We start from the raw sequence: 12,352 nt of genomic DNA, 5'->3' as shown, positions 1-12,352 counted from the left end.
TTTCAAAATGTTTCCAAAGATCCTTCAGAAGTGCAGCAGAACAAAAACTCACATCATATCCTCTGCTGAAAGGCAGGGTGAGGATACAGTTCAGGTCATCTGGCCGAAACTTCAAGTTCTGTTGAATCAGTTTCTGAGAGAAGTCCAATCTAGTCATACCACTTTCTGTTCCTTTCTCATTAAATAAAAATCGAACACTGTGGTGCCTCCGCATGCCGCCATGGTGGAGGCACCACCAGCTTAAAGGCTAAAACCTTTACTAAAACCAATAAATAATTAAAACCTGTCTGAGCCAACAGGCCGAGAAAAATCACTGCTTTGATTATTAAAATCTTCCTCTCTTGTTAAATTTCTCGTCCCCCAGAATCAGTCGCTGTTTTATTCTTTGTGTTATTTCTGTCCAGTTTGTCTCCATTTTTATTGAATTTCTCCCCCAGTATTTTTTGTTCTTCCTGTGTTTCCTGAAACACAGGAAGTCCTATTTTTACCCAGGTGTGGCTCCAGGATGCATGGTGCTAAAACAGTCCACTAGTTTAAAATCCCCAACGATTCTCTGTAATAAAAGTGATGTCTTATCTATTTTAAAATCCTGTCTGGTTCTTTTCCTGTGTTTCCTGGTTAAATTACAGTTAAAATCCCTCCAATTATTAAAGGTTTTCTTCCCAGCATGTGGGGCTAAAAAGTCTGTCATGTTGTTAAAGCCATAAATATTTAAGAGGTTAAAATCCTGTCTGTTAAAAGTCAGATTTGCTAAAAGTGCTCGTATTCACCAAGATTTTTTTCTTTTGAAATATTTTATTGTTAGGACATTTTTAAAAACATGGCATTTTACAGTTATAGGGTACCCCACCCTACATAAATTTTCCTCTTTTTTCTTTTCCTTTATTAATAAATACAATTCATCAGTTTAAACTAAAAGAAGCTAAGAACAAGAGTATAAAACATAAAATCTCTGGATGTTAAAAGTTGAGCAGGACCGGTGTGACTCCTTCCAAAGTCCGGAGCCGTCCCGTCCTTCCAAACAGCGCTGGTGCTCAGAGGGGATCCTGCCCTGAAGCTCCTTCCCTCCTGCCTCACCCGGAGAGCCAGGCCGCCGCTGCTTGGACCTCTTTTCGTGGAGCGCCGGCTCCTTCGTCCACGGAGGCGCAGGCGATTCTCCTTGGTGGCTGTGTCCTTGGCGCGCCACCTGCAGCCCTTGATGTTCCTCTTTTTGCTGCCGCCATCCGGATCACAGCCACGGGGGGCATCTGCCTGCGCCTGCTCACCAGCAAGTTTCTGGAGGTCCAAATGGTGTCTTTGATGGTGGCTAGGGTGAGCCACCTCTCAGCAAAGTCCTTTTTAGTCGTTTTCTGCTGGCTCACCCCGTACAGCACTAGCTGCCCATGGAGGACCTCCCTTGCTGGCAAGTGTGGGAATTGCAAGGAGCCGGCCTTCGCCCACAGGTCCACAGCAGCGCTGCACTCCCACAGCAGGTGCCTCACCGACTCCGGCGCGCCACAACCGGGTCGGGGGCAGATGGACGTTGCAGACATGCCGCGGGAGCATAACAGCTCTGACCGGCAGGATCCCATGAGCCACCATCCATGACATCCTGGAGTCTGTTTGGAAGGACGGGATGGCTCACGTTGCGCCAAACGGTGGAGGCGTCTCCATACAGGAGGCCGCGCACTGGAGTCACTGGTTCCCGGTCCTGCACAACAGGGACAATAAAACGATGATTAGTTAAAATCTTGCTCTCCTCTCCTTCCAGTTTAAAATGCTCTAAAAATTTCCGTATAAATGCAGGAGGGAAGTTAAAAGCTACTGGAGTTCTAAAATCACTTTTTATCATTTTTAATTTTCTAAGATAGGACCCGCACCAGAATCTGGTCATCGTGTTTGTTTTGCTCGTATAGTGGCTGCCTAAAAACAAGTGAAGGTCTGGGACTCCTTTTCCTCCTTTTTCTTTAGGTTTGTACATAATTTCTCTTTTCATCCTTTCCCATTTGGAGTCCCAGATGAAATAAAAAATGGCTGGTTGCAGTTCTAGAAACACTCTCTTAGGAGGGATAAAAACAGAACTGGTGAGTAAAATCACAGCTTTGACCATTAAAATCTTTCCTTCCATCGAAAGGTTCCTGAATCCCAGTCGCTGTTTCTCTTCTTGTTTCTGTCCAGTTTGTCTTTCCTTCTCCATGTTTGTCAAATTTTACTCCCAGTATTTTTTGTTCTTCTTCCATTACTTGAAACTAACACCCTAATTTTTCATTCTCCTTCCATGGTCCATAAAACTGGGCTTTTGTTTTTTCTTTGTTTAATTTTGACCCTGATGCTTTCCCGAAACAATCGGTTAATTGAAAAATCCTATCTATTGATAAAAGATCTGTACATAAAATGTTAAAATCATCCATGTATAAAAGACATTTGGCTTCCTGCCCTCCACTCCCCGGTATCGTTACTCCTAAAATCTGTGGGTCCTTCTCAAGATCTGCACAGCGGCTCGACGCAGGCGGATAACGGATACCCAGTTCACTTCCACTGCTTTTGTCAGAAACCCGTTAACCATAAATCTGCTGGAGATGTCTCGGTACAGCAGTCCCACCCACGCTACGAACCTCCCAGGAAAACCCATTTTTTGCAGTACCTGGAAGAGGTACTGGTGCGAGACCCGATCAAACGCTTTCTTTAAATGTAAGTTTAGGACTATCAGCCCAATGTGTCATGAGTTGCGGTGGTGAGGCAAACGCTGTAGACCCAGGTTGAAGTGAAAGATGGCATTTCTAATAATAAATCATGCTCCAACAGTCCACAAAGTTCTGGCAGCACAGCTGAGCAGAAGCCAGGGCTCACATCGGTACCAACAGAAAATATTCGTGGCAAACAAACAGGCAGAGAGAAATGATGCGACGAGGACCCGACAAAACACAGAGACACAGGTGAGACTAAATACACAGGAGGTGATCAGGGAACGAGACACACCTGGAGTAATCAAGGGGAGACAGGACGACACGGAGACTCAGGAAACTTAAAATAAACACACAGAAAAACACGGAACATGACACAATGTTTCTGTCTCACGCCAAACAGATGGTGTCTCGGATCAGTACCAGGCTGTCCGTGATCCTCCTTCCCGGGACGGCGCAGGCTTGATCCGGGTGGATTAGATCCACTAGATCTAAACTGTCGTGGCCATTTATGTAAAGGTTTTGTAGTTTATAATTTCTACCAATTTTGTTTTGTTCTTTGTGTAGTAGGAATATATTTAAGTTAATTTAGATTCAAAATTTGTGGTTGATTTTTATATTTGGAATTATTTAGATTACATTGTTAATCGTTAGACCCGCCCACCAATTTGAGCGATTAAGAACACACCGGGTGCTGGGTGGATTGTTTGCTGGATTGTTTGGTGAATGTCTGGGGTGGACGGGAGGTTTTGGTAGAATGATTTTTTGACCACTTGAACATTTGAGCACTTGGACAGTAAATGGAAAGTATTTTTTATTTTTTATTTTTTTATTTCAACTAAGTTACAAGACTTTTTTATTTCAACTTTAACAATAAATGAATCGGCAAAGTGCGTACAAATCCCAAAACACCCGTTACCACCCACAGCCTTTATTGGAGTTTATCTTTGCTTTTTTTGGAACGAAAGGCTGCGACATTTAAGTCAAAAAATCATTATATTTTTATTTTTCTTGGACTGGCTTGGAACGTTTGGATGATCGAACTTGGAGGACTGAAACTTCACGTAATGGACTTGGAGAGGACGCAAAGTTCGTGAGTAAATGCGGTGCTTTGTTGGAAAGAGCAGAGACTGAACTGCAAAGTGAAAAGTTTGTTTTGGACAATTTTCTTTTGGATTTGGAGAAACGAAATTTGTGTTGAAAATGGATGAACAAGATGAAGAATTTCAAAAAGAAAAAGAACTCTTTAATTTAATTAAAAGGCGCAGAGCTAAACTCGGCGTGCTGACAAGAAAAAGAAATGACATTCATGCTTTAATTGATGCTGGAGAATCAAAATCCTCCATTGAGGAGCATATGAAAACTTTTAATAATTATTTAGGGGAGTTTATGGACTTGCAATCTTCAGTTCAAAGACTGCTTAGCGATGAAGAAAAAGAAACTGATCACGGCGATTGGTACGAACCAAAGCTGATCAGTTTTAAAGAGTTCTTGGATGACATCGAAAATTGGATGGATGGCGATCGAGATGCACAGAAGAGCGAAGCATGTTCAGCATTGAACGTTGAATCAAAGGCGGCATCTCATGACCGTAACGTTGAGCCGGATGACAGCGTCTCACAGACTGCGCAACAAACGATCGGCAAAGACTCTGAAAGGTTATCTGGGTCCGCAGCTAAACCAGTCAGCACAGCGCCCAGTATAGTGAGTAAAGCTTCTAGTTCGCGGAGTAAAAGTTCCCGTGCGGCTTCAATGGCGCTGATGGAAGCCGAGGTGGAAAGAGCCGCTCTGAAAGCGGAGGTGGATGCGCTGCAAGAAAAACATGCGCTTGAGCTGGAAGAACTTCAGTTAAAAACAAGAAAAGAAGCATTGGTTTTGAGAACCAAGCTGGTGAAGGCGGATGCAAAGATGAAAATCTACAACTCTACGCAAGATCAGAACAGTCATGTTTCCAGCTCTGGTGTCATAAACCAGGATACATCAGTTTCTGCGATATCTACTGAGTTTATACCCGCTGCTACAGCTCAAAAGGCTCCAAGAACGCAGAAACCATTGTCTACTCTTGTACCTTTGCCAATGCCCCAAGATACACCTATTAATGAAACATTAAAAGTGAAACCAGAAGGGGAAAGCCCAAGACGAATATCTTCTCAGGTTGATGTTCATAGTAGTGCATTAACAGAGATTATGATGAAGCAGAATGAAATCACTGAGATGCTTGTAAAACAACAAAGACTGTCACTCCTGCCATCTGTTTTTAGTGGAGATCCTTTGCATTTTAGGTCCTTTCTTAAGGCATTTGAGCAAGGAATAGAAACTAAGACAGATAACATGCAGGACAAGCTTTATTACTTAGAGCAGTTTACCACAGGTCAGCCTAGAGCTTTAGTGAGAAGTTGTATGCACATGAGTCCACAAACTGCTTATCTGGAAGCAAAAAGACAGCTTGACTGGAACTTTGGTAACAGAGCAAAAATAACATCTGCATTTATAGACAAAGCTCTGAATTGGTCAGTCTTAAAGTCTGATGATGCTGCAGCTTTAAGAGCTTATACATTCTTTTTAAGAAGTTGTTTCAACACAATGGATGAAGCTGGGTTTATTGAAGAGCTTGAAAACTCAACCAATATGAGAATTCTTGTTTCAAAGTTGCCTTTTAGACTTCGTGATACATGGCGACTAATTGTGGTTGACATAGCAGAAAAGTATGATCGTAGAGCAAGGTTTAAAGATCTTCTTGATCTTCTGGAAAAACAAACAAAAGCTGCATTAGATCCTGTTTATGGAGAAGGTCAAACTGCAAAAGAAAAGATGACTTTAAAACCATCAAAGGTTCCTTTTAAAACTAAAAGCAGCAGTTTTGCCACTTCTGTTGCTGTGGTTTCTAAACAGACCAGTGACAAACAGGTCCAGTTTAACCATGAGGTTACAAAGCTGGTTCGAGCTCGACGCTTATTTTGTGATGGAAATCATTGCATGGAAAAATGCGACTCATTCAAGCAGAAAGCCAACAAAGAAAAGGTGACATTCCTTAAAAGTAAAGGTTTATGCTTTGGTTGCTTACAGAATGGACATATGAGTAAGAACTGTCCACAACGTCTAACATGCCTCACCTGTAATAAAAGTCACCCTACTGTTCTGCATATTAAACCAACAGAGCAGCAGTACCAAGCATTTAAGGCTGAGGGTAAAGAGTCACCAATCTCAAATGCTCTTGTATCTTTGAATGTTGGTAGCTACACTGGGGCCGGGTCTAATGAGTGTGTTCTGTCAGTCGTCCCAGTAAAAGTAAAGTTGGAAAAGGGGACAAAGATTGTGGAGACTTATGCCTTTCTAGATCCAGGCAGCTCTGCAACATTTTGTACAGAGGCTTTGATGATGCAGTTAAATGCATCTGGAAAGAAAGTGGAAATCATGCTAAAAACCATGGGTCAGGAAAAACCTGCAAGTAGCTATAGATTATCTGGTTTGGAAGTAGCTGCTTTAAAAGAAAATGAGTACTTGAAGTTGCCTGATGTTTATACTCAACAGTCCATTCCTGTCACTAAAGAAAACATCCCTAAAGAAGAAGACTTAAGAAAATGGTCTTATCTGAAAGTTGAGTTGACACCAATAGATGCTGGCATTGGGCTGCTCATTGGTGTAAATTCTCCCAAAGCATTGGAACCTTGGAAAGTAGTTAACAGTGAAGGTAGTGGGCCTTATGCTGTGCTAACACGCCTTGGTTGGGTTGTTAATGGTCCACTCAATCAGGGTAGTGAAGGAAATGGACATGTTGCTAATTCTATTCAGGTGAACCGTATCTCAATAAGCAGTTTGGAAGAAATGCTGGTCAGACAGTATAATCAGGAATTTATAGAGCACAAGTGCAATGAGCGAACTGAAATGTCTGTAGAAGACAAACAGTTCATGGATATCATGTCAGAGTCAGCGGTACTTAAAAATGGTCATTATCACCTGAAGTTACCCTTTCGTAATCCTGAAGTAAAAATGCCCAACAACAAACAGGTGGCCCAGCAGAGGGCGCAAAGTCTGTTAAAACGATTTCAGAAGGATAAGTTATTCTTTGAAGAGTACAAAGAATTTATGCATAATGTTAGTGTGGAAGGGCATTCAGAAATCGTACCACAAGATCAAATGGAACATGAGGAAGGAAAGGTGTGGTATGTACCTCACCATGGGGTCTACCACCCCCGTAAGAAAACACTGCGGGTTGTTTATGATTGTGCTGCAATGTTTGCTGGAACATCACTGAACAAAGAGCTGTTACAGGGACCAGATTTGACTAGCACCTTATTAGGTGTACTCATTCGTTTTCGGCAAGGTCCAATAGCCCTTATGACGGACATTAAAGGGATGTTCCACCAAGTCAAAGTTGCTCAGGAACATGTAAATTACTTACGTTTTCTCTGGTGGCCCCACGGTGACATCACAAAAGAGCTTGTTGAACATAGAATGTTGGTCCATATTTTTGGTGCAGTCTCTTCCCCTAGTTGTGCCACATTTGCACTTTTAAAGACTGCTGATGACAACCAACATCTGTACCCAGAAGAGGTTATTAATACAATCAGACACAGCTTCTATGTAGATGACTGTCTCAGGTCTGTACAGACAGTTGAGCAGGCCATTTCTCTTTATCAACAGCTCACTGAGGTGTGTGCCAAGGGGGGATTTAGGCTCAATAAATGGGTGTGTAGTGAGCGCTCTGTCCTCTCGCAGATCCCTGAGGAAAACAGAGCAACAGGTGTAAGGATGCTAGATCTTAGCCGGGACCAGCTTCCCACTGAAAGAGCCCTGGGGGTACAATGGGATGTTGACCACGATGTTTTCACCTTTAGCATTGTAAACAAGCACAAACCACTAACAAGACGTGGTATTTTGTCCATTGTCAGCTCTATTTATGACCCTTTGGGTTTCTTAGCTCCAGTTATTCTCCCTGCTAAACAGATTCTTCAACATTTATGTAAACTGAAGTTTGGCTGGGATGAGACAATTCCACCAGAAATGGCACAAGTTTGGAAAAAATGGACCAAAGATTTAGTTCTTCTTGACAACTTTAGTGTCAGAAGATGCATCACACCCAAAAGATTTGGGGAAATAAGAAATGCACAACTGCATCACGTTTGTGATGCCAGTGAAACTGGGTTTGGTGCCGTGTCTTATCTTAGGCTAACTAATAGCAAACAGGAAGTGTGCGTTTCCTTTGTTATTGGTAAAGCAAGGGTAGTACCATTAAAACAAATCACTATACCACGACTTGAACTTGCTGCTGCAGTTTTAGCTGTATGTCTGGACAAAATGCTGTTAGTTCAACTTGGACTCAATCTGAGTGAATCAGTCTTTTGGTCTGATAGCACAACCGTCCTGCAGTACATTGCAAACACAACAACACGGTTCAAAACTTATGTAGCTAATAGAGTTTCCATCATTCGTGATCTTACAAAGGTTACTCAGTGGAGATACATCAGCTCAAAGTTGAATCCAGCTGATGCAGCCTCTCGAGGCATGAAGGTTGGCTCTTTTTTAAAGTCTTCCACCTGGATCAGTGGGCCAGAATTCCTCACAAAACCTGAGATCCAATGGCCAGCAGTGATTAAAGAATTACCTGTCCATTTGGAAGCTGATCCAGAGGTTAAAGATCAAGTTCTGACATGTGCAGCTGTGCTGGAAGAAGTGTGTCCCACCACCAAGCTGCTAATGTACTTTTCCAGTTGGACAAAGCTAAAAAGAAGTGTAGCATGGCTCCTGAGACTAAAAGAAATGCTATAAACAAAGAAGTTGCTAACTGCACACTGTGGAAATCAAATGTGTGATAAACAGGACAATAAAACAGATGTTCAGCTCACAACTGATGATCTGTCCAAGGCAGAGGAAGCCATAGTGAGAGTTGTGCAGAGAAACCATTATGGCAATGAAATGGCTGCCCTGAGCTCTGGTGCAGTGAAAAAGTCAAGTCATCTGTACAAGCTTGATCCTGTTGTTAGTGATGGTGTGTTGAGAGTGGGAGGCAGACTGAGCAAAGCAGCCTTACCTGAAGAAACAAAACATCCTGCAATATTGCCTAAAGGAAGCCATGTTTCAAAGCTCATTCTTCAACATATCCATGAAAAGGTTGGACACAGAGGAAGAAATCACATGCTTTCTACCCTTCGACGACAGTACTGGATCCCTCATGCTAATTCAGCAGCCAGAAAGATCATCAGAGACTATGGTGTGTCAAAGGCAACGACAAAAGCCAGGTGAGCAAAAAATGTCAGATCTTCCTATTGACAGAATCTCAACTGATCTTCCACCATTTACTTATGTTGGTGCTGATTACTTTGGACCAATAGAAGTGAAGAGAGGGAGAACTATTGTAAAAAGATATGGAGTTCTCTTCACATGCCTAACCTGTCGTGCAGTTCACCTTGAGGTGGCACATTCTCTTGATACAGATTCCTGTATAAACGCCATCAGGAGATTAATCTGCCGCAGAGGACAAGTCAAGGAAATCCGGTCGGACAACGGAACCAACTTTGTCAGCTCAAATCGTGAGTTGAAGCAAGCCATGTTAGAGCTAAAGCAAAGTAAAATCCAAAAATGCTTAGCACAAGATGGCATAAAGTGGACTTTTAACCCTCCTTATGGAGCCCATCATGGTGGTGTATGGGAGCGCCTGGTGCAGGAAATAAAGAAAATACTGTGCTCCATCACAAACCAGCAAGTCCTAGATGATGAAGGCTTGCACACAGTTTTATGTGAGGTGGAGGCTATATTAAATGATCGCCCGATTACACCTTCTTTTGAAGATCCCAATGATTTAGAGGCTCTTACTCCAAATCATTTGCTCCAGTTAAAAGGTAAGCCTGTGCTACCACCAGGTTTGTTCAAAAAGGAGGACCTGTACATGCGGAGACGTTGGAGGCAAGCCCAATACATTGTGGACCTGTTCTGGAAACGGTGGGTGAAAGAATATCTCCCTATGTTGCAAGAGCGACGGAAATGGAACAAGACTCGCAGGAACTTTGCCATTGATGATGTGGTGCTTGTTGTTGACGAGGCTGCACCAAGAAATTCTTGGCCTATTGGACGCATCACAGAAACCATGGCAGATGCAAGTGGATTGGTACGACGTGTGCGAGTCAAGACGAGAACAAATGAGCTGGAGAAGCCGATCAACAAGATATGTCTCCTGCTGGAGGCTGTGTAGAGACGACAGCAAATGTTTGTCTCCAACTGAGCTAAGTTCTGGAACCTCTGGCTCTACATTTACACTGATACTCATTTACTGACATGCTGTACATCTCATTCTACTACCTACACTTTTATACACACACAGACCATGCACATGGACAAGAGAAGAACGTGGAAGTCATGGAACATTGACTGTTTTTACCTTTTTTAATTTTTCACTAAGAAGACATATGGACTTAAAAAAAAAAAAAAAAAAAAAAAACATTGTATACTGCATAAGTTAATGTTTAAATGAAGTATTTGTTAATAGAAAATATTGTTGAAGAGCTAAGTCTGCTAATGATATTAATTTTGCATTTATTAATGGCCACTTATGCAGATGTTAGATGTAATTCTTGTACATGAATTAGGGGCCGGGATGTCGTGGCCATTTATGTAAAGGTTTTGTAGTTTATAATTTCTACCAATTTTGTTTTGTTCTTTGTGTAGTAGGAATATATTTAAGTTAATTTAGATTCAAAATTTGTGGTTGATTTTTATATTTGGAATTATTTAGATTACATTGTTAATCGTTAGACCCGCCCACCAATTTGAGCGATTAAGAACACACCGGGTGCTGGGTGGATTGTTTGCTGGATTGTTTGGTGAATGTCTGGGGTGGACGGGAGGTTTTGGTAGAATGATTTTTTGACCACTTGAACATTTGAGCACTTGGACAGTAAATGGAAAGTATTTTTTATTTTTTTTTTTTTTATTTCAACTAAGTTACAAGACTTTTTTATTTCAACTTTAACAATAAATGAATCGGCAAAGTGCGTACAAATCCCAAAACACCCGTTACCACCCACAGCCTTTATTGGAGTTTATCTTTGCTTTTTTTGGAACGAAAGGCTGCGACATAAACATTTACTAAAGATTTTACAATCCACGTTTAAAAGGGTAATCGGTCTCCAGTTTTTAAGATCCGTCTTGTCTATGTCTTTATATAAAAGTGTAACTATTCCTGTTCTAAAACTATCAGGAAGTTTATCTATTTTACTAAAATCAGTAAAAACGGTAATGAAATCCGGTGCTAAAAGGTTAAATAAAATTCTAAGGGAGTCCGTCTGAGCCTGGAGACTTTCCTCTTTTAAAACTTTTCAAAGACTGTAAAACCTCTACAAGAGTAAAATCCTGCTCTAAAAAACTGTTTTCTATACTTTTCTCAAGAAAATTCAAAGTTTCTTTCATATTTTCTTCTTTTGCAGTTTTTTTTTAGTACAAATCACTATAGTACTTTTCAGTTACTTTTTTCTTTTCTTCTATGTTAGAAACAATGTTTCCATTTTCTGACTTTAAATCAGAAATAAAACTTGGGTTGTTTATAATTTTCTTTAAAAAGTATCTGGTACATTTTTCTCCTTCTATTTCTCTCTCTCTGCTTCTTAATATTACTCCCTTGCTCTTTATTTCTGCTAAAATGCTCATTTCTTTTTTTACTTCTCTTATTTCTTTATTAAAATCCATTCCCTTTTGATTTAGAAAATAATATCTTTGTAATCTTTTCTGCAGCCCCATCATGCATCTCTGTTCTTTTCTCTTTTTATTTTTCCCTGCTTGTCGAAAGAAAGTCTGGGTCCTACCTTTCACCATCTCCCACCACTGTGCTCGTGTTTCGTACAGGTCTTGGAGGGTCTGCCACTCACGGTACCGCTCCCGGTACTGGCCGACCAGAACCTGGTCCTCCAGCAGGGAGCGGTTGAGTTTCCACAGACCTCTCCCGGTCGTCGCACCTGAAGGAAGTGAAGGAGGACAGAAGGAGGTGATCGGAAAAGAAAGCCGGTGACAATCTAGCATCAGTTAGGGCGCAATCCCTGATGAAGAAATAATCGATACGAGAGGCCATAGAGCCGTCACCGCTGAACCAGGTGTGGCTCCAGGATGCATGGTGCTAAAACAGTCCACTAGTTTAAAATCCCCAACGATTCTCTGTAATAAAAGTGATGTCTTATCTATTTTAAAATCCTGTCTGGTTCTTTTCCTGTGTTTCCTGGTTAAATTACAGTTAAAATCCCTCCAATTATTAAAGGTTTTCTTCCCAGCATGTGGGGCTAAAAAGTCTGTCATGTTGTTAAAGCCATAAATATTTAAGAGCTTAAAATCCTGTCTGTTAAAAGTCAGATTTGCTAAAAGTGCTCGTATTCACCAAGATGTGCGGGTTGTTTATTAAAATAAAATATTTTCATTTTTATTTTTGTTGGAGCCACTCCATATAGACGGCCGTGGCCACAGGTCCTGCCACCGAGTGTAAGTCTTTAAACTGAACATTTTTGTAATAAAAACACATCTGACTGTAAAGAACTTAAAAAGGATGAAACACTCTGAGCTAAAACTCACAACTTCACACTTCTAACATTAATGGTTGGGAAGGTGAGAGTCATGAGTATGGTGACTAAAAACAGGTAAAACATTTTAAAGGATTAAACCATCATGGCTTCCCCTTCTCTCATGACCACTTTCCTCTCACAAATAAAGGC

General features: G+C 41.3%; 1 protein-coding gene across 1 annotated transcript; it reads right to left on the bottom strand.

Annotated features, from left to right (window-relative positions):
• Positions 1-972: 972 nt before the first annotated feature.
• Positions 973-11,811, bottom strand: LOC114140217 (uncharacterized). Its single transcript, XM_028009947.1, has 2 exons — positions 11,459-11,811; positions 973-1,690 (listed from the first exon to the last, which is right to left on the bottom strand). Exons 1-2 carry the CDS (start codon positions 11,670-11,672, stop codon positions 1,074-1,076), a joined length of 831 nt encoding a protein of 276 aa, XP_027865748.1. The 5' UTR covers positions 11,673-11,811; the 3' UTR covers positions 973-1,073.
• Between the last annotated feature and the right edge of the window lie 541 nt (positions 11,812-12,352).

Source organism: Xiphophorus couchianus, chromosome 24 (genome assembly GCF_001444195.1).
Source record: "Xiphophorus couchianus chromosome 24, X_couchianus-1.0, whole genome shotgun sequence".
Taxonomy (NCBI): Eukaryota; Metazoa; Chordata; class Actinopteri; order Cyprinodontiformes; family Poeciliidae; genus Xiphophorus; species Xiphophorus couchianus.
Note: the sequence above shows the minus strand (reverse complement) of the source record. Positions and strands in the feature narration are given on the sequence as shown.